The sequence below is a fragment of the Salvelinus alpinus genome, chromosome 35, assembly GCF_045679555.1.
Source record: "Salvelinus alpinus chromosome 35, SLU_Salpinus.1, whole genome shotgun sequence".
NCBI lineage: Eukaryota > Metazoa > Chordata > Actinopteri > Salmoniformes > Salmonidae > Salvelinus > Salvelinus alpinus.
Window position 1 is genome coordinate 25,320,564 of NC_092120.1, and position 22,390 is coordinate 25,342,953.

The following is a 22,390-nucleotide window of genomic DNA, read 5'->3' on the forward strand; positions in this document are numbered from 1 at the left end:
TCAAGTGTTCTAGTACTGGGCTAAAATAAAAAAAAATACATGTACACCCAGTACTTTCACAGGGTCAGGGATTGTAGAAAAATTGTGAAAGACAAACTGCTTTTTAATAAATTGTACATCTGAGAAAGACACTGCAAGTCCAACGGAACAAAACCAAACATCTTATGAAGATTTAATGTACATTTATTCTTACCACGTGGAACATATAGTATAAAGATTTCATACTGAATTGATATTCATTGAGCCAAAAAAAGGAAAAGGAGGAATTTACATGTTTTTAGCTACATAGTTTGAAATACAAATATGCAGAATCCTGGAGAAATGAATTGTCAAGTGTGTTTCTTCATCTAGAGTTTTTTTGTGGTACCAGGAGGAGATAACAGATTTGATCTGAGTCTGCCGTACTAAGGAGCCGTGGAGTGAGAGGCCGGAGAAGGGTCTATCAGCAGGGACTGGATGACAGGAACCAAACTCATGGGTCACCTTCCATTCCTCATCAACAAAATGTGTGGGAATAGTGACACAGAAACAGACACAGAAAGGAAGTGTAATGTACAATATCATATATATACACCACAGCAAAGCTGCATCTGAAGTTGAAAACCAATCCTAAGAGGTGATTTATTTTACAAGGGTCAATTCATACAATCAAGGGCTAAAGACAGGAGGTAAGGGTGTTGTAGTAGGTTCTCGGTACTTTGGGGAAAGCCTTTTTAGCTTTTAACATGAAAACTAAAATGACCTTTTAACTCTAGTAGAGCTGCATTGGCAACGTTTTTCTGTGTGAAACTTTTTTACAGAATGCCTGACACTCGAGCAGTACGGTAGAGAAAATGCCCTACAATCTACTGCACAGGCCTCCCCAGCGAAGGCGTCTCAACAGCCTACTGAGTGGTAGGCTGACTGGTAAGCATCCAATTACAGCAACTATGCCATCAGATCAGGCTGTTCCTCAGTCTGCTTTACCTCCAAACATGAACCAGTCTGACTCACTCACTGTGCTCTCGAGGGGCACACAAGGGCACACATTATCCCCAAATCTCCTGTAAACGAGACAGCAACTTTGGTTACAGTTTGTTTTTCAGCTATTTATCTTTATTAAAAATACACCCCCCCCCCCCAAAAAAAAAAAATTAAACATGTGGAACACTCCTAAACCCAGGTTCTCCACTCTGTCATCTAGTTGGCATTAATGTTACAAGTTGTGACAGTTTGTGGAGTCTCTGGTTTGTAAATCCACCACTGTAGCTTTGTGACGTCCCTTCTCCTTGAGTGAGAACAGCGAAAGGGGGCTCAGAGTGGAATCTGAAGGGTTTGCATAAATTAAAAACAGTCACTTGAACTTTCCCTGCCCCCTACACACATACAAGCCAGGTTGTAACCAGGGGGTGAGGGGGGGACGAAACCAAGAGGAGGTGGAGCCAAAGCTCCCTACAGCTGTCATGACTGGCCAATCAGAAAAAGTATATCGCAGATGACGTGAGACACCACCGAGTTCATGAGAGGTGACACGGAGAGGTCGAGGAGGCGTGACTCGTAGAGTGTGAACTCTGAGTGGTTCTCCTCCACTTTGGCTAAGGCGTGCAGGGCCCGGGCCGCCCGCCGCATCATGTCATTACTGGTGGGCTCGAAGTGCATCCCCTGCAGGTGCAGCAGAGAGCTCTGACTCTGCTGTAGCTGGGTGGCTGCCAGGCTGTCCTCCAAGAAGCCCAGGAGGTTTCCCACGCTTCCCTTCTGCACGGCAATGGCGCGCGCTGCCATGCTGTCTCCCTGGGCCAGGTTGGCCAACAACACCACCGACATCTCCCTGCAGACGGCCACCTTTCTCTCCCCAACCAGCCGCACCAAGGTCCCATACAGCTTCTCTAACCGACCCAACGGCGGCGTGGCCAGGACCAGGTCCACATTGTTGTCTTGGATGCTCAGCTTGCTGAGGGTCTCCAAGACCAGTCTCTGGGGGGACATTGCGCTGTGTGGCCCCAACGTGGGGAAGGGGTCCTGGGCCTCAGCCGAGGGGCACACAGCCCAGTGGAGGAGGCCGTCCAGCAGAGGAAGGCAGATGCTCTCGGGGTAGATGGAGAGGTCCAGCTGGCCAGAGATGTTGGCCAGAGTGACCAGGCAGTTCTCCCTCAACAGCGACAGGCAGTCCCACCACCACTCATCCCTCTGGCCAAGACAGTCATCAGACTCCTCCTCCTTCTCGTAGGTGAGCGGGGCCTGTTTCCTCTCAGGGTGGCGGTGGTGCAGCAGCACTAGGCGACCCAGCAGCAGCATGAGGCCAGGGTGTTTGGACATCTCCTGGTCGTTGCCAGGCACGAAGGAGAGGCTGCGCACGATGTTGGAGACGCAGACACAGCGGCGGGCCAGAGCATCCTGCCAGTTGGCCAGTGTAACCAGTGGGCCCTCGTCCTTGCTGTGAGGCTCGTCCTCCACCACACGCTGGGGGACTTGCTGACGAGCGGGTCCGCTCGATTTGTCGTGCTCCTGCTGGCTCTGGGGCTCTTCCGTCTGTGACATTTCCTCTGTCTCAGCGTCCGAGTGCTCGGACTTCCCCTCCTTACCGTCGGTTGTTGTTGAGGCCTTCTCTGTGGATGATGGCTGGGAGGGCCTCTGATCCTTCCCCCCCTTCTGCTTGTCTTTCTCTGTGGGGGTAGCATTGTCCTTGTCCCCCACCTTCTCTGGTTCTGGCCTTTTCCTCTTGGCTGTGGGGACGACCAGCACTCGTTCTCGTGGGACCAGGAATTCCTCCCTCCTCTCAAAGTGGGTCTGGATGTGTTCCGTGCTGTCTCCACCGCCGGCACTCCAGTGGAGCAGCCCACTGTCAAACTCCTGCACTTTTCCTCTCTGGGTTGCCCTGCCTGCCGGAAACGGGTCCTTCTTCCGTACCATCTTCAGGGGGAGCTTGTCGAACTTGCTAGCCTGTTTGGGTCTCTCCTGGGGGGTAGCCGGGCCAAGGCCAGGGGGGTCCGATGAAGAGCTGGGCTGCTCAAAGGTAGAGAAGCTCTTCTCCTTATCTTCAGCATCCTTCTCTATCAGAGTATCCCGTTCTGAGCACGACTCCTGCTCATCCTCTTGCTTCACCTGAGCCTGTCCCTCAATTGTCGTCCCGGCCGGCTGTTTTGAACGCTGCACCACCACCTCTTCTTCCTCCTCATTGTCATCATCCTCCTCATCCTCTCCTTCTACCTTCATGTCCTCCACCCCTGGTTCCTCATCTTCCATGCAGCTCCAGTCTCTTTTCAGGGCGTCAGGGTCCAGTAGAGTCCTCTGGCCGGGATCGCCCACCTCGTACTCGCGCAAGATCCCAAAGATCTCGATGAGGCAGCGCCGGAAGTACTCCACCACCAGCTCCAGCAGGCCAGGCAGCTGAGGAGAAGATCAATATTTTGCATTGTATGATATTATGTGCATGACAGAAAATCTGGAAAAGGGTTTGGGAATAGGTCAAATGTAATACATTTGTGAAAGGATAAATGTAAAAACAAAAGAAAAAGCCCTAAATCAAAAAATATTACATTTCTGATTGGATAGGTTTACCATGTAGGGTTTTTATTAAAACCTCTATCCCACATTGTGGCCAGTATAGTAATAATAATTTAGTGGGTGCTTATATTTGTCCTATTTACACTTGTACAAGTGTGTATTAATGTGTTTTGTATAGCAGACTCTCCCCAAGACACCCTCAGAAAGTGGGGTCACATCTAGGGTCTGGCAAAATTAGGTTTAAGCACCTTACTCACGGGCACCATCAGATTTTTCACCTTGTTGGCTCGGGATTTGAACTAGCGAACTTTTGGTTACTGGCCCAAACCTCTACCCGCTAAGCTACCAGTCTTGTTAGCTCACCGAATTGAGGTTGAAGGTGGAGATGCTGTTGTCGTCATACAGGAGGATGTTGATGGTGTCGAGGGCCCACGTGCTCTCAGCCAACAGGCCAGACTTTAGGGACATCATCACCCTCCAAGCCTCTGGGGTCCCTATGGAGATACACAGTATTTTAACTCAAGCGGATACCCTTCACAGTACTGATGGACCACACAATACAAACTCGTTCATAGAGAGCAGAAGCAACCTATCATTGTAATGTCCAAATGTGATCCCTAAATACTGTATAACGCATGTATAATAACATTGATTGTTGGTGGAGTTGTGGAATGTGATAGCCATACCGATATCTTTCGTTGTGAGGCATCGGCGTGGTTTTAGGATGGGGTGGGTGGCCTCCACTGAGCCTGGGGGAAAGGGCATGTCTCTACGGATCAGAGGGGACTGCACAGACTGGGGCACTATGTGAGAGGCAGGAACCGGGGGCCCTGCCTTTTGCATCTTGATGCCACTGTGCATGTAGGGAGATTTACTGGGCGACGTCCGGCTCTCCATGGGGCCCCCGCGGGGCATGGGGGAGGGACTGGACACCTGTGGAATGTGGTTCTGCATGGCCTGAGCAGATTGGTAGTTGGACTGTAGGGTGCGGGTCATGGGCGGGCCCGTCCCTCCAGGGCCGTAGGGGGGCTGCCGAGGGCCCATCTGACCTGGCCCCCATTGGCCCTCGTGGTTCATGCGCTGCTCTGATGACATTTCCTCCGAACCGCGGTTCATGCCGGGGTGGCCAGGTCCCTGGGCTGGGCCCCCTGGGGGGCCACCTTGCCGGTTGGGGTAGTTGCCGGGATAGTTCATCTCCCCGCGGCCCTGCCACATGCCACCAGGGGGTCCATCAGGGCTTGGCTGCATCATCTGAGGGGGCATGGAGGGCTGGGCGTTGGGCCCCGTGGCAGCCTGCATGCGCTCTCTGTTGAAGGGGAAGGGGAACTGGCCCTGGGGACCAGGTAGGCGGCGGTCAGTGCCGGTGAAGGAGCCGCTGCTGTACTGGGGTTGGTACATCTCTGGCTGGCCAGCAGGGGGTGCAGAGGCCACCCCTGGCTGCTGCTGCGGTTGTTGCTGCTGCTGCAGCCCTGCACTGAAGGGCGCACTGTACATCTCACCCTCGTGACGCTTCGCTGGTGGGTAGCCCCCTTCCACGGGACGCTTGTAGTTCTGTATAGAGCAAATATGCTTAGTTAGTTTCATCAGATGAATGTTGATGGCTGTTACTCATATATACAGTAAGTACTACTTTTTGGGGTAATAACACATGGCTCGTGGTTACCACATTACAGTTTGATTTCCAGTGCTTACACAGTGGGTTAGAGCCATCACCTGTTGTTGCTGTGGGTACATTCCTGGCTGTTGATTGGGATAGGAACCACCAGGGGGAGTACCATGGCCAGGATATTGATTACCATAGGAATCATTCCTGTAAACAACCACAATACATCAGCATGACATTCCAAATAAGCCGAGTGCCTATGTACCTAATATTGCTACAGTATACTGCTAGTGTGCCAATAAACCCTCTGAAAAACAACCCAATCTTTACAATATTGCAAGACTATAAATGCTGAGACAGTCAGTACATGGTGTCTGTCTGCACAAGTTTGTGCCAGACCTCTCCTGAGAGAGAGTGGTGCTGGGTGGTGAACTTACCGTGGCTGCTGCTGTGGTGGGTAGCGGTTTGGCGAATACATCCCCGTGTCGGAGTTGACGGGCATCAGGTTTGGCTGCGGTGCACCAGATCCCATGCTGCCCTCTGGGCCCATCCCCTGCTCTGGCCTGGTAAACAACACCATACAGGACAAGGTTGGTTGACCACACTTAGTACGAATCATTTCCATAAAAAAAGGAAATGAGCAGACTTCTTCGCAGTCAAAGATGGTGGCTGTATAGAAATAGAATTATACTCAATATGGCCTCCAGTCCCCCCATCATAGACATATTGACTTGAATGTGGATGTCCTTTATAGTAATTACATTTCTACGATCTAAGCGTGTGTAGGGTCTTACCTCCTTTCGTAGCCTTGTCCGTAAGGTCCTGGTCCGTACTGTTGTCTCTGAGCCATCGACATGTTCCCCATAGCACCTGGAGGAGGCCCACGGTTAAACTGTTGCTGTTCAGCCATCCCACTGTTAGGACCCTGACTGGCAGGCAAGAACTGCTCCCCAACTGGAAAGAAATACACACTCTGTCAGCAAGGGACCCAGCTTCCCAGCACCATCAGTTTCTAGGGATCTTTCTTGTAGCCTCTTCTACCCACCTTTCCGCATGGCACCAAAGGGGTCTTTGTTAGGCCCTGGACCCTCGTAGGGCCCTGGACCCATGCGACCTGGCATCTCTGGGGTACTCATGCCAGACTGGTAGCCAGAGTTAGGGGTCATGGAGTTCCTTCTGGGGAAAGCTGGGTCAGTACCGTCAGCAAATGGGTCCTGCAGCGCCACATTGCTCCTAAAAGATAGAGGGACGTTTAGGGAGTAAATAGGGGTTTATCAAAGCGGATAGCAAAGTTGGGGTGAGTTCCATTTAAATTCAATAAGTAAATTAAAATTCCAATTGAAGAATTTAATCTCCTGAATGCAATTGATAACTCAAAGAGGATGAGATTGAAGCGCTGCAACTCACCTGGCCCCGGGTGGCATCTGGGTGGGGTGTGGGGTGGAGGCGGGTGTGGGGGGCTTGAGGTCGCTGCCCTCGGCCATGGAGCTGCTGGTGGACTGGGGGGTCTGAGGGCCCTGGAGAGAACCTGACCCAGCTACCGGAACAAAAGAGGGGCATTTCAGTTAGAGAGAGTTGACTTTCATCGGGTGGTTTGAGCCCTGAATGCTGATTGTCTGAAAGCCGTGGTATATCAGACCATATACCACAGGTATGACAATGATTACTATTTACTGGTCTAATAACATTGGTAACATTGGTATATTGGCCATATACCACGGTCAAGGGCTATTTTTAGGCACGACGCAACGTGTAGCCTTAGTATATAGGCCATATCCCACAAACCCCCAAGGTGCCTTATTGATATAATAAACTGGTTACCAATGTTATTAGACCAGTAAATAGTAATCATTGTCATACCTGTGGTATATGGTCTGATATACCACACCTTCTCAGGCCTTATTGCTTAATTATACAGGTCATTCAATTGACATTTCTACCGATACTAGACTGTGGCAACATTATCTATATGAATACAGCTGCCAATTCATTAAAGCCGTTAGATGCATTTAACATAGCGCACTTCATTTTATTATGGCATCAGGTTCATTCTTTACCAGAAAGTAAGCTGGCCCTCTTCGAATTTAAGTAGGTCGATTCAGTGCTTTCTTTTTATTTATAAAGTTCTCTAACAAAAACTCCCGCCGTACCTAACTTCGTTAATAACGAATAATAAGTATGAGTTACCATACCGGGTCTCAGGGATGGCTAACTCTGGAAATCTCTTCAGTCTCCTCAGAGTTAGGTAAATCTGCTTTTATTTTCTTTGCACCCCATGTATGGAACAGAGTTCCCTACAACTGGATGTTCTGGTGCCTCTCAGGCAGTTCAAAATGTTGATTGGGGACCTCTTTGCTGATGAATGTGATTGTTATTTTTTTACAAAAATATAGATTTCTATATTGTATTTTGTAAATTATGCGTATGCAGGTCTCCCTTGTGAGAGATCTTGGTCTCAATGGGACTCCCTGTTCAAATCAACAAAGGCAAAAAATTGTAAAGTTTTGCAACGAAAATGAGCTTTTCATATTGGACAAGACCAGGTAGTACCAACCAGTTTCAGTCCGCTTTCTTTCGTTTGATGCCTAGTAATTACGACCCAGCATAGTGTGGATAACCGTCTGGCACTGACCTGGGGAGGGTGGCTGGACCTTGGCCTGGTTGGCCTTCTTGTTGTCAGTGATGATCTCAGGAGGGGGGTCCTCCCCGCGTTCGATCTTGCACTCGAAAGCGTACAAACACTGGATGTACTGCTTCTTCAGGGAGCTGGCAGCACTGCTCGACGTGCCAACGTTCAGGTTGGTGGACAGCTCCCGCCACTTCTTGTTCTTGTTCACCTGGACATAGAGCATGAAGACAGGGACATTAAAACAGGGACCAGAGAGAAGGGGATGAGCAAATAATAACCAAGAGATTGTGCATGGTGTGTTTGTGCATGTGTTAAACTTATTTATTGAACCAATATTTATCCAGGAATTCCCATTGAGGTCAGAAGACCTCTTTTATAAGGGAAACCTGGCCAAGAGGGCGTCTCAATAGGGAAACACATAGATCAAACACACTACAGTATATGCATGCATAGTACAGCACAAACCTACACTGACCTGTGCGAAGCCTCCAATCTCCTTGACCGAGACGTAGAGTCTGAAGAGGTCTAGGGGCTTGCGGCCCACAGCAGGCAGATTGGTCATGCCCATGGCTTTCTCCTCAATAAAGCCCAGGTAGCGGTCCACCCACATCTTCCTCTCGAGCTCGGGGCCCAGCTCATACAGACGCGTGATCTTCTCGTTGGTTGTCGTGGAAGAGCTCGACTTCTGTAAGGCGTCAAGAGAACACAGGACGTCAAGAGAGCCGTCATGAGGGAAAGGGTTGGGTTATAAACCCATTGGTCTTATTTCCCTTTAGTAGCTAGCTCATTGGCAACTGTAATAACCATGGAATAATGTCAAAAGTATGATCGTAACACGTGTGTTAACAGTTTACAAACAATATGGTTTATAACGTAGTTTCTTTTAACGTACACACAAGCCCTTAAACAAAATTGTCCCAAGTGGACAGACAAAGCCATTATCTTATCACCTTGGATTTAGTCGGTTCTGCTTTCGGTGTTCCGTCCACTTTGTTGTTCATCTTCTGGCCCTGATTCATTTTCCCATCCATACCAAACTCTGGACTGGGGGCCAAACCTAGGTACAAGGGTACATTGTGGGGTTGAGCACTGTTCAACGGCTTTTGAACAACAATTCTCGGGATCAGGACATATAACAAACAACTGCTGAACGAACAGAGGCAGTTGACATTTTTTTGTATTCTAATTTCAGAGGAATACAGACTAACAACAAAGTTTCCCCTATAGAACTTATTCATACCGCGGCCATTGTTCATTGACCAACGTTATCTTCAAACAGGATAGGAAGTGCTCTGGTGAAACCAATGCAAAAACTTTCCTCAAGTGTGACTTAGATTAACAACCACTGCACTAAAACTATATTTGTTTTGCAAAACTCATACTTAGCTACCGCACTATCCGTCTATGCTAGAACTTTCAGATTAAAAAAAGGTCTATTGCGAAAACACTGCAGACAAATTGCGTCAGGCCTTACTTACTAGCCACCCCAATGCAAACCTATGCCACTGACCACCGTCCCAACCAAAGTCATCCTGCCATATCAGAAATACCTGGGGCACCATGGAGCAACAGTATTGGACTACAGTACTCACCACTGGAGTTATTGGCCATGTTGGGCCCCATAGGGAAAGGCGGGCCGCCCTGCGCGTTCATCATGCCAGGCATGTTGTTCATGGGAGGGCCATAGGGGGCGCCAGAGCCCATCATGCCAGGGGACATGTTGGGGTAGCCAGGCATCCTGAACGATGAGGGACAACCACACTTTTAGCATGTAGCATGATATCAGAGTGAAAAATATTCCTCTCCTGCTGAGAAATTAAACTCTTATGCTGAAAAACAATCAATCAGTTATGCAACAATATCACTAAATAAGAAAGAGTGAGTTATGAGTGCCATTGCAAGGGGGAATTGTTTGAGTTCTTGATATGAAAAGGTCTAGTGACTTTGTACACCTGTGAAGACTAAAGAGGGAAAATATGCTGAACCTGCATCTGAATTCTCCAATGCATTTCATGTTTGGATGTAATATGAGAGCCAGGTATTCCTCGTAGTGACAGCGGCCGGATGATCATCTCGTCTGCCTTTGCCTGTCTACCTCTCAGTAAGTCTGTCCTCATCTCATCTGCTCTCTCCTTTGTTTATTTCCTGTTGCTCTAATCACTCTTCTCACTGCCTTCACTGGACCTTCAACGTAGAGGAAAATCTACTAGTTAAGACCAGATAAGGCATACGCAACACATTAACAATGATTTTAAAAAATATTGACTGGAGGCACACACCTGTCTATATAAGGTCCCACAGTTGACAGTGCATGTCAAAGCAAAAACCAAGGCATGAGGTCGAAGGAATTGTCGGTAGAGCTCTGAGACAGGATTGTGTCGAGGCACAGATCTGGTGAAGGGTACCAAAAAAAGTCTGCAGCATTGAAGGTCCCCAAGAACAGTGGCTTCCATAATTCTTAAATTAAAGTTTGGAACCACCAAGACTATTCCTAGAGCTTGCAGCCCGGTCAAACTGAACAATCGGGGGAGAATGGCCTTGGTCAGGGAGGTGACCAAGAACCCAATGGTCACTCTGATAGGGCTTGAGAGTTCCAGAAGGACAACCATCTCTGCAGCACTCCACCAATCAGGCCTTTATGGTACAGTGGCCAGACAGAAGACACTTCTCAGTAAAAGGCACGAGAGCCCTCTTGGAGTTTGCCAAAAGGCTCTCAGTCCATGAGAAACAAGATTCTCTGGTCTGATGAAACCAAGATTGAACTCTTTGGCCTGAATGTCAAGCGTCACGTCTGGAGGAAACCTTGCATCATCACTATGGTGAAGCATGGTGGTGGAAGAATCATGCTGTGGGGACGTTTTTCAGCGGCAGGGACTGGGAGGCTAGTCAGGATCGAGGGAAAGATAAACGGAGCAAAGTACAGATAGATCCTCAATGAAAACGTTCTCCAGAGCGCTCAGGACCTCAGACAAAGGTTCACCTTCCAACAGGACAACGACCCTAAGCACACAGCCAAGACAAAGCAGGCGTGGCTTCGGGACAAGTCTCTGAATGTCCTTGAGTGGCTCAGCCAGAGCCTGGACTTGAACCCGATCGAACATCTCTGGTGAAACCTGAAACCTGCTCCCCATCCAACCTGACAGAGCTTGAGAGGATCTTCAGAGAATGGAGAAACTCCCCAAATACGGGTGTGCCAAGCTTGTAGCGTCATACCCAAGAAGACTCGAGGCTGTAAACGCTGCCAAAGGTGCTTCAACAAAGTACTAAGTAAAAAGTCTGAATACTTATGTAAATGTGATATTTCAGTTCTTGTAATAAATTTGCTAACATTTCTATTAAAAAAATCAGTTTTTGCTTTGTCATTATGGGGTATTGTGTGTCGATTGATGAAGGGAAAAAAAGAATTTAACCCATTTTAGAATAACATGCTGACCACACTGCCCGCGTCGCATAATAAATGTACATATATATATGTTATTCAATCATTGCATCCACGCCATTGCGCGTCAACGAGCGTACGCGTAGCCAGACGCTAAAATAGAACTTAGTTCTATTTGTGACGCTTGACGCCCTGCCTCTCCCATCGGTTTGTAGGAGCATATACCCACATGGGTGATTGAAAGATGAACTGAGGTCCACACTCCAGTCGGTAGTGGTAATGCACCTTAAAGTTGATTGCCATCTGCCATATAAAGTCCAAAGAAGAAGCCTGAAGGAGATTACTAGAAAAAAATTCTTTGGTTTACGGTTTTATCTGTGGATTAATTGTCGGAGTAGAGGACCTTGTGTCTTTCAGGTAAAATAACAACCCAATGTTTATATTCCAGGACAAATTAGCAAGCAAGAGCAAGGTAGCTAGCTAAATTGCCTTAAATGTTTAATGCTTTGGACCTGTCTCCAAATTAATATTGTTGGTTCAGTTTGTTTTGATTTTCAACCTGCTGATCACGTCTAGTGTGGGTGGACAAAATCAACAACTGGTCTGGTCAGCATGTAAGGCTGTAACGTAACAAAATGTGGAAGAAGTCAAGGGGTCTGAATACTTTCCAAATGCACCGTACATGTGTAATATGGGTTAGAAAAGAGTATAGTGTACCTGCTGTGTATGGAGTTGGTAGCAGCGTGTTGCATGACTACAGCTGCAGCCTCCTGGGCCTTCCGGTTGAGGCCGGGGGGAGGGCACATCCCTGAGCCCACCTGAGGTGGCATGTTACCCATATTGGGTGGCATGTTGGGCCCCATGTTAGGGCCATAGGGACGCACTCCCATCTGGCCCGCAGGCATTCTACCAGGGGGGATGCCTGCGTACGGCAGCCCCCCTTGCCCAGACATGGGGTTTATGGGGTTGCCCATGCCAGGGCCAGGGTTCATGGGGTTGCCCATGCCAGGGTAGTTGGCATTGGGCATGTTGTTGTATCCAGGTTGCCGGGGGTAACCTGTAATAAAATTAACAAAAACAGTGTGTAAAAAATGTGTGTAAAAAAATAAATACACTGCTCAGGTGACATTGGGAAGACTAGTTATAAGCGCAAAACAACAAACTAAATATTTAATCAACTTGGGGTTCTATTGTGAAAGGTGTACTTGACTGCTAATGTCTGTTGAAGTTGTGCAAGGCACTATACTGAGCTGGCAGTGGAGCTGTGCACACTGAGCTAATGAGCCTGCCATCACAGTGGCAGCTCTACTGACAGGGGGGGGGGGGGGGGGTCTGCTATGTCAGCTGACTGTTCTCCATGGCTAAAAATAGCTGCACTAGGCTCAAAGAGGGATGAGCTGATAGGATGGAATTCCTATGAGGCAAAAATACATATTCCATGGATTTGGCTGGGGGAACAAACAAGAAGCAACTTCAAAGGATGGTGAGATAATTAAGTGGGATGCATTTATACATTGGCAGTCAGAGGATAACCAAAATGTTAAAGATCAAAATGATTAAAAGTCTATTTGGTATATCAACTGAGTTGTTCTTTTTCAAGTGTACCAAATTTTGAAATTTTAACATAGAATAAAACTCACTTCTATTGAAGCAAAACTAAACCAAAGGATCCTTTAACTAATTGCCACCAGCCCCTCTCCTTTGTTGCACAGTGTAACCCACAGAACTCACCTTGTGGGCCATACTGCCCACCCTGAGGTCCATAGCCCACCATGGAGTTGTTCTGCTGCTGATAAGGTCCCATCCCAGGGTGCATCTGGCCTCCAGAGGACTGTCGGGGTGACAGGGGAGAGGCAGACTGTGGTGAACCGTATGGGGGCATCTGGGGGTTTCTCTGTATGAACCCTGGCAGGGTCAGAGAAGAGAGCGTGAAAGAGATGTTAATCCTCCAACACTGGAAATCTCTCATAAAACACATCAGAGGGCTTTGGTACAGAAATGAGACAGTATTTACTTAGAAAGTACATGGTAAAATGACAATTACATGTAATATTATTTGAAGTACCAGAAAGTACCCATTGTTACCACAAAATGTTCAATTAAGTACCAGGTAAATACCAGTGGTACCATAAAATAAAGTGCAACCAAAGTTTCTTTAAAACAGCACACTGTCAGTTGTCCCTGCAGAGCGGGGTAGTACTGTGTGAAGGGATTCTCAGTCAGGGTGAACTCACCTCTCTCCTGGGCCATCGGAGACTGGCTCATGGCGGGGTGCAGACTCCCGTCAGACTGTACACTCGATGGTCTAGGGGGCATCTGGGTCCCTAAACAACAGAAGGGTTGTCTCAGTATGTAAATAACAAGTCTAAGTAGGAACAAGGCCACTAATGTCACTACTTAGTTAACTTAAGTGTCCCTTAAATATTGTTAATCCAACAAAATTCCCATAGATTGAAACAGTGGAGCTACTGCAGGCAAGCATCATACGGTTCTAAAAGGTGCTTTGCTGCAGTAGTTCCATTGTTTCAATCTATATTAATATTGTTGTCATCGTGTATATGTATAACAAATGGCATGTGTCCTAGTACATGTCAGAAAAACCCATGTATGTGTGCGCACTCTTGTGTACGTGTGTTCACCTGGCATTGTGGCGGGTGAGAGGGGCCCCGTGCGGGAGGTGGTGGCACTGGCGGGGGAGCCGGCGGGTGACGGTGAGGGCCCTCGGATGCCTGGCAGGTGGGGAGAGGTGTGGGGCGAGAAGGGCGACTGGGCCAGGTTGCTCTGCTCGCCCTGGCTGCTTGACACACCTGAAGTGCTCACGCCAGGACTCAGAGCGCCATCCGTGCCCGTGGGCAGGTCATCGATGGAGCCTGAGAGATCCTGCAGACACACAAGACAGGAGACAGCGGGGCCTATGGTGAGGAGACGCTGTGGAAATACGCCGGCCTGATGGAATCGACACGACAGCTATTAGCTGACTGTACAGTTAGCAGTGAGACGTCTTGATAACGACTCCATGCATTTCCTGTAGCTCTGTCTACTAGCACAACAGAAGCACATTCAGGATGCAAGCACAATTTAATCTCCTCAGTTTTAGAAAGCATGACAGCACACTTTCTATTAGGTTTGGAGACATGTGACACACACACAGTTGTTGTTATTGATCTTGTCGAGGAAAAGAGGGCATATTAGAGCAGGGGGTTGTCATGGTTACGGTGGACGTGTGCCGACTCAGCGCGCCGTAACCCTGCCATGTGAATCTGATACACGCTCTCACACAGAAGCTAGGCGTGTGCACCGTCACTTTTGCTCTCGTGTTATCCAGGCCGGAGCTCTGCTCAAATTTACTAATATTCATCTCCCAGACAACATTTCTGCAAGTCCACAAAACACGCTACGCATACCCAATGACATCTACAGACACACACACTCAAATGATATACACAATAAACAGGGGTAGCATTAATTAACCACAACAGCACACACAACGGTTTTACTATGTTAAGTCTAAAATGGGTCACACGGAATCATGCAAACGTTTTTCAATGCATTATGATTTTAGAACAATGTAATAATGATTTATAGATGTATAGTATACCTTTGCACAGGTTGGGTGAGGACTCACCGGTAGGCTGGACGGCTGGCCTTGCATGCTGACGTCCTCCGAGACACTTTTGGGCTGGTTGGAGGGAGGGGCGCTAGACTGGGAACTGAACGAGTCCTGGGATATCTCCTGGGGGAGAGAACGAGACAATCAGTATTGAAGAGCATACACATATATGCGCACATGAGAATACACAGTGACAATACATTCCATCTGGTGAGCAAGTATGGCAACCGGTACTGAACGTTCAATGACGATATCAAAGGTACCTCAATCATAAAACATCAATTGCGCGCACACATACACACCAAACTTAGTTGTACCTGCTGTGGTGGAGGAGGGAAGCGTTGGTAAGGTGATTGCTGTGACTGCTGTTGCTGTTGTGGAGGATTCTGGGAGTAGGATGCAGGCTGGCCCTGTGGATGCTGGCTGTGACCTGGTGGTTGCTGAAGGGGTTGAGAGGGTGTCTGGGGTTGCTGCTGCTGCTGCTGTGTGGGGGGCTGCTGTGGGCCCTGCGTGGGTGGATAGCTAAGCTGGGGCTGCGACCCTGCTGGGACCTGGGAGCTAGCCTGCTGTGGAGGCTGGCTGGGAGGCCCCTGCTGCTGGGGGTAAGGAGGCTGACCAGACTGGGCCTGAGCCTGGGCTGGGCCCTGGGAGTAGGGCGGCTGAGACTGCGGGGGCCCTTGGGATGGACCTGGCTGCGGTCCCTGGGACTGGGGGGGCATGTGGGGCTGCGGATAGAGCGGCCCACCCTGGGCATGTGAGGCTGACGTCTGGGGAGGGTGGGACTGCTGAGCGTAGGGTGTCTGACCACCCTGCTGTCCCAGAGGTGCCTGGGGGTAGGGCCCTTGCTGCTGGCCTGGGTGTAAAGCCTGGCCCTGTTGGCCGTAGTAGGGCCCTTGGCCCTGAGGCCCATAGCCTCCTGGTCCCTGCTGCCCATAAGACGACATCTATACACAAATACAGACGAAAGTTAGAAAACAAGAAAATGGTTAGGCATATGACAAGCAATCCATATAGTAGTGTGTGAAGAGGAGGGCTGATTCTGGTGTGAGAGAATATAGGAATAATTCAGCTTTATGACACCACTGACCTGCTGCCCGTACTGCATGCCCCCCATAGCCCCAGGGGTGCGGCCCTGCATGACCACCGGGTATCTCTGGGAGCCAAGGGGACCGTAGCCTTGGCCCGGGTATGCGTGACCTTGCTGGGCTCCTGGTGGTGGCCCCTGCCCAGGTTGTTGGGAGTATGGACTGCCCCCTCCGTACGTCTGGCCTCTCATTTTAGCCATCGGATCCATTGCACCTGGAGGCTGTGGAGCAGAAACAAAGATGCAATACATGAACAACACTTCATAACATGAACACTATTTTAAAAAATACTGAGAAGTGCGGTTGACCGGATGTACCATAGATCACAAAAGACTTGGATACAGGCAGATGACTATACTATAGATTATAGGCACTTTAATTATCTAGCAGGGGTCTCACATGCAAGCCAACTCACACATTTCAAGCTTCCCAACACAGCAAGAGCTATAGGTATGCATTTTCCCATCCAGATAGGCACAAAAACTAAAAGCATGACAAAGGGGAAGTCCATAGAACACGTGAGAGCATTACTAGAGCAAAGGGAACGAGGAGTTTTTTTCCTTCACATTTCCCACGGTCATTAACCTGACTTTAACCTTTTTTGTGCCATATTTACGGAAGTCAGAGCTATAAATAAATAAATAAATATATATATATATCTCATCTCAAATGGAGGGCAGTCTGCCCAATCTTAAACACATCCCAGCTGTGGTCCTGTTTGGCTTGCAAGCCGGTTTCCCTTCTGGGGGGGGGGGGCAATTCTGGCTCTGAATGAATGACATCAGAAATGGAAGGAGGTAGCCTACTCAATATACTGTGTTATGATGTAAACACAACTAATTATGAGTAAAGTATCCTCTCAGTGGAGAAAGTTCTTAAATCTCTAGGCCACCATCTCAACATTATAATTTCACTCTATGTAAATCACTAACCCTTAGGTCTATCAGTTTATCTTGCTCAACTCAAAACAACCTAAACAAGAGTCGTCAAAATATTCCATGTTGATAACGTTAATAACAACAAATGGACAAGCTAATGAAAACATAAGCATTCATTTACCACAGTGGATTCTTATTGGCTTTGTTTCTTTATCTGTACCCTTGTCAATGCACACTGCTCTGAGACTTGAGACAGCTCTGGCACGTCACTGCTAAACAAAGGCCTTTAGAAATGGAGGGCAAAAAGCCTTTCTTGACATTTCCCAGCTTCCAGATAATTATTTGAAATAAATAAAAGCAGCACATGGCTAATCTGCATAAGACAGAGTGGAGACTCCCTAGGTGGGGGAGAGGCGGCTGGACTGTCTCTGTGATTGGCCAAGGGGGGTTAGAAAGAATTCTTAGTCACACACAGAGAGACAGAGTGGCACATGAGATACAGCAGCTACTCATGTCTCACACACACGGCTCATGTTCACCTCGCTATGCAGGGTCAACACACAGCAATGCCACAGGATGTAGACCTAACCTTGCCTCAGGAATACATCTGTATGTCATTGATAGATGAACCCATCAAATGGGACATAGTGGATGATGTCTCCCTAACACATTAACATTGGCATGCATTACCATCACCAACCTAACAAAGATCCTATTGATGACCAAAACATTGTCAGGTAGAAGTTTTTTAGGGAAAAGTAAAGGTGCATGAGTATTACTGCTTTAATATGCTAGTGAGCTATGGCATGTAAGCAAAGACAGCTGAGCATACATCAGATTGGCCACACTGTAGTCTCGAAGTATGTACATACATTTCATGACAGTTGGTTAGTTCTGGGTGATATTCATGGGTAGATAGGTCATCAGAGCAGATTTCAGCTTTCCATGATATTTACAGTGGTCACACCCAAATATGATTGCTCCAGATTGTGTTCTCAGGTACTGCAGCAAGTTCTTGTTGTAGCCTACATAAGGGTTTCCCAAACTTGGTCCTAGGGCCCCCCCTGGATGGACGTTTTGGTTTTTGCCCAAACACTACACAGCTGATTCAAATAACCAACTCACCATCAAGCTGATTATTTGAAATCAGCTGTGTAGTGCAAGGGCTAAAATGTGCACACAGGGGTGCCCCAGGACCGAGTTTGGGAAACCCTGGCCTACATGGGTCAAATTCAGTTGCTTCCAAATGTGAAAAACCCCTGTCAAAATAGAGTCGGTGCAACCTGAACTTGTCAAATAATGTTAATTTAGCAATGTTTTTCTTTCAATTTCATATCACACCCACATGGTCTCATGGTCCTTCAAATTGTTATCATGATAAATTTTTAAATTTTTGTGATATGGATTGTTTGTGATGGATTGCTCATCTGGCATCGACTGTACACATCTCAACCACTAAGAACATTTGCTTAGTTTAAGATTTGTAGCTTATAAATGCATGGTGCAGATACAAAAACAATTTAAAATGACAGTAAAATAAATTATTAACTTGGGTGATTTATCTTGTCATTTTACTTTGACCCAAAATGAGAGGAGATAGTATCTTTACCCTCATTGTTAAGCACGCACTATGGCCATTTATCTGCCTTTCTTTATAGGATGGTGCAAATACGGTTCCGTACTTATACATGTAGGCTACCGAGTTCCGCAAACTCTTCTATTTGCCATGTTGGTCGCGGTTGCGGTTGTTAATGAATATAGAAATTCAACAGGTATGGGTTAGGCTATACCATGTATAAAAAAAAATAAACAGTGGATCACAATATCAAACTGGATTGACAAAGGTTAACGTGAAATACTTGGTCAATGGGCCAAACTCTGACCATCTCTCCTTACTATAGAATGCATGTGGAATAGTGCAAACAGGCATGTCATAAGTGTGGGAAACAGATGATTGCAAAGTAGTAATTTAGAGAAATTGCCCAAAATGTGTATAGTATGAGCAATCATGATTTGTGGTGTGCACTTATCAGAAACTGTTGTTGCTTTACAGCATATTCAATTATAAATGGCCAAGAGCGAAGGGTGAGGAGCCAATCAGATCTCAGCTAGCATGTCAAACCAAGACCAACTGTCAACTGGGTTTGACAGCAGGATTTTTACCTCCACAATTCAAATCCCAGAGAAAAGCAATCTGCAGTCAGTCACACAAATCACTAGGCCAATGTTTACAAGCAGAATGTGGTGGGGGAAGCAGTTCCTGGCAACAGAGGCGCCAAATGACACCGTTTCATAAATACATAGGCCAGTGTGTGTTGATTAAAATGTAGCATTTTACATCATTTAGTTACTTGTGCAGTCCACCTCAAATCACTTTCAAACACACACGAACACTTGAGTCTAGGCAACATCAGTGGTCTGGGCTTGCAAGTGTTGTGCATTTCCTTCACAATTTCCATAATGATCAAAACAGACTTGCCGACATAAAAATGTATAGTCTATTCATAAGCATTAAATTGTACTCCGAAACGACTGACGTTACCAGTACAAACTATAAGAAATACCCATATTATGGAATAACTGTTTAATTACGTTGTATACCGCCCTGCCGAGAAACAAGTCAGAGTAATGAATATAGGCCTTTAGAGCTTTTTCACCTCTTTCGAGATTCGGGCCTCCATTTTCTGAACGTTCGAAGTTTGATTTCATAAGGAGGATTACCGAAGAACAGTTGCCTGCAAGTGATACATTTCATACCAACTAAATAAATACTGTTTAATGAGGTGGTGTTGGAAAAACGAGAGGCAGCCATTTTAGAGTGTCTTCGCAAGCAAACTGGCAAGCAACAATGGCTGGCCTGCTACGTTTATGAACTACATACATAAGATTACACCAAATGTACAGCAATAAAGATTCGGTGGAACATTGGCCTTTACCTGGCTTCTACCTAGGGGTTGCCCTGTACTTCCAGGGCTCATAGGCGGCGGATGATGGGTCCTTTGTTGCCAACCCGGATTCCCCCCTCCATACTGACCGCTACTGCCCGTGTCTGTTGGTCCCTTACTAGCGCCTTCCTGATTACTATATTCACTAGATGGGTAATTTGGATATATACGCGTGGAGCTTGGAGAAGTTAGTAGCTGGTTGAGAGTTGGGGTAGACGTTGGCTGTGGATTCCCCATATTATATCTCTGGTTGTTGTAAGATGCAGCCATTGCTGTGGGTCCTCCTGCTGGTTGCTGTTTAACGTTAGCTGGCTGTCCCCCAGCTGCCGGAGCCTGGGTATTACGTGAGGGGTTCATGCCGTATCCTTGGCCAGAATGGGGAGTTCTGTTCGGGAATGGATTGTAATTGTTAAACTGGTGATTAGAAAAGCCATGGTCGTGCGAATTGGGTTGATATGGGTCCATCATATTACTCGACGGCACGGCTGGACCTGCAGCAGCTGCCATGCCAGGGCTTTGTTGTCCGCCATGTTGATGAAAAGGGGCCCGGCCGTAGTGTTGACTGTATCCATAAGAAGGTGGAGGAAAACCGGACCCATGGTGGTGTACCATCCCGGGATGGTTATTCCCCTCGGATCCGATGGAATCATTCTGATTATTATTAGTCCTGGAAGGGTTCCCGTTCCCGTTCTTCATCTCAGGTTCCCCTCCTCCCCCTGCATTTCCAACATCGGCCCCGTCCTGCAGATCCCCCCGGCCCGGAGATCCGCGCTCTAATCCCGGCTGCTTGTTTTCCTGCTGCTTTTCCCCCAGTATAGAATCCTCATTTGGGTCTCGATCCGGTTTCTTTAGTTCGGAAGGCGGACTTGTGTTGAGAGTGGCGGCGCTGGCGACCTGAGCGGCCATAATACCCCCCTCTCTCGGCGAGTCAGTCACAATCAAACGCTAGCATTGAATATAAATAATTGTTTATAACCATTTATCCTTGTCCCGACTCATTCCCACCCCTTTCACCGGACCGAATCCGGTTTTGTCTCCTGATTCCGATGTGAAAATAATTGGACACGTAATAATAAACCTCAAGGATGCATAAACAGACATATATTCCGGGGGTTCTATTAGTGAGCGAGAATAGAGGCAAGGAACGGAGCGAACCAGCACGAGGCTCCGCGAGATACAGCCATTTTACTAAGCCGTACAGACAGAAGTAAAGTACGGATTTGAGCTAGGTGGGAACACGGAGTGGATTCGTTCATTTTCACATTGCATAAGGGCACAAGAGTGGTTGCATTCATAAAGTGGTGTTTGGGTTTTAAATGCAACGATCCTCAAAACATTAATCGTTGCTTTGTTCCATTCTATCGACTGTTTTTGAACAATTCAACATGCGACAGTCAAGCAGGCAACTGATGATTGAGTGGTCATGTTTCATGATTTGGAAGTGTGAATAATAACTATTAGATACATTATTTCATTGTGATGTATCCACGATCAATGAATATTGTTTGGTTGAAAGACTCCTGCTCTGGGCCAGGACTGAGGGGTAGCATTTCACCAGTGTCGATGTGTCATCGTGTGCGGAGTGCATACTATGTGATGAGGTCGCCAGAATGAATGAGGAAGTGAAACAAAAAATAAGGTTGTCACACAAATCAGCTACAATCTGGTCATGTTAGCATGTTCTAAATATCAAAACCCAGTTGGGGCCTAAAATTGATATTAGCTCAGAATTTTACAGGGAAAACTTAGCCAGAACGAGACTACTAATGCACCCTCACACTAATTCGCTACCCACCCCCTCTCGGTCTGTCTCTCTTTCCTAACGGCAGCAGCGCTAGCAGAAACGTTCCTCTTGTGAGTGTGGGGGATGGGCAGTGAACACAGCTTTCTCAGCCACCAACATTGAACTACGCTGGCTTGCCAACCCTGACCTTGCCCTGAGGGGAATCCCACTCATATCAATAGTTACTCAGAGTCAAATGTAAAACACATTTTTATTAACATTTTAGATCTTGTACTTTGAGTGTATCACAATTTCTTAAGAGGGGAGGGGGGGGGGGGGGGGGGGGGTAATTGTGTTGTTGCATTTAAGCCATATTCTGATCAATGTGAGGTTAATCTACAGTTCCCCCCATACACAAACACAGTTGTACAGGGGGCGCTAAGGGAAAAGGCAGTAAGTGCCAGTCAGGAGGCACACTCACATGTATAAACATTCACAACTCAACCTCACATTCTCCCTGGCACACCCACTCATAGCCTGAGAGTGATGATCAGTCCCAGACCATCACATATGTAACAGTATAACTTTAGACCGTCCCCTCGCCCCGACACGGGCGTGAACCAGGGACCCTCTGCACACATCAACAACGGTCGCCCACGAAGCATCGTTACCCATCGCTCCACAAAAGCCGCGGCCCTTGCAGAGCAAGGGGAAACCCTACTTCAAGTCTCAGAGCAAGTGACGTAACCGATTGAAACGCTATTAGCGCGTACCCGCTAACTAGCTAGCCATTTCACATCCGTTACACATACACACGTAAACACACACATTGTCTGGAGTGTGCTGAGGAAGGAGGTGCCACTCTATGACACATACACACACTAGGGAATTCTCGACAGAAGTGCTACTCTGTAACTGTAGAAAAGGCCCATGGAGTTGGTGGAAGAATCCTTTAATGCTTGGCCACTTGCTCAGCTGGGCCAGGGGCGCTTTAATTAGGTCAGGTGGAAATGTCCGACAGCTCTCAACTCCGTAAAAGGAGGAAATCGCCATCG

The 22,390-nt window shown here is 47.5% G+C and overlaps 1 protein-coding gene across 7 annotated transcripts; it reads right to left on the reverse strand.

Moving 5' to 3' along the window:
- Positions 1-158: 158 nt before the first annotated feature.
- Positions 159-21,579, reverse strand: LOC139564445 (AT-rich interactive domain-containing protein 1A-like). 7 transcript variants are annotated; one of them, XM_071383972.1, is made up of 20 exons: positions 19,604-21,579; positions 15,792-16,010; positions 15,022-15,648; positions 14,720-14,827; positions 13,734-13,974; positions 13,329-13,418; positions 12,826-12,999; positions 11,812-12,151; positions 9,308-9,453; positions 8,666-8,772; positions 8,185-8,400; positions 7,719-7,923; positions 6,494-6,623; positions 6,132-6,319; positions 5,881-6,040; positions 5,524-5,649; positions 5,176-5,293; positions 4,170-5,034; positions 3,847-3,977; positions 159-3,366 (listed from the first exon to the last, which is right to left on the reverse strand). In XM_071383972.1, exons 1-20 carry the CDS (start codon positions 20,516-20,518, stop codon positions 1,441-1,443), a joined length of 7,032 nt encoding a protein of 2,343 aa, XP_071240073.1. In that variant the 5' UTR covers positions 20,519-21,579; the 3' UTR covers positions 159-1,440. The 7 variants fall into 7 exon arrangements, with proteins under 7 accessions (XP_071240073.1, XP_071240074.1, XP_071240071.1 ...); XM_071383973.1 differs by having other exon boundaries at positions 8,191-8,400; positions 19,604-21,578; XM_071383970.1 differs by having other exon boundaries at positions 5,197-5,293; positions 14,693-14,827; positions 19,604-21,578.
- Between the last annotated feature and the right edge of the window lie 811 nt (positions 21,580-22,390).

Coding starts and splice junctions, on each gene's coding strand:
- LOC139564445 (XM_071383968.1), bottom strand. CDS start 20,518: ATGGCCGCTCAGGTCGCCAGCGCCGCCACTCTCAACACAAGTCCGCCT. Junction 13,975..14,692: donor CTCACCCAACCTGTGCAAAG/GTATACTATACA, acceptor GTGTGTCTGCAG/GATCTCTCAGGCTCCATCGA. Junction 12,152..12,825: donor TGGGCAGTATGGCCCACAAG/GTGAGTTCTGTG, acceptor ATTTTATTACAG/GTTACCCCCGGCAACCTGGA.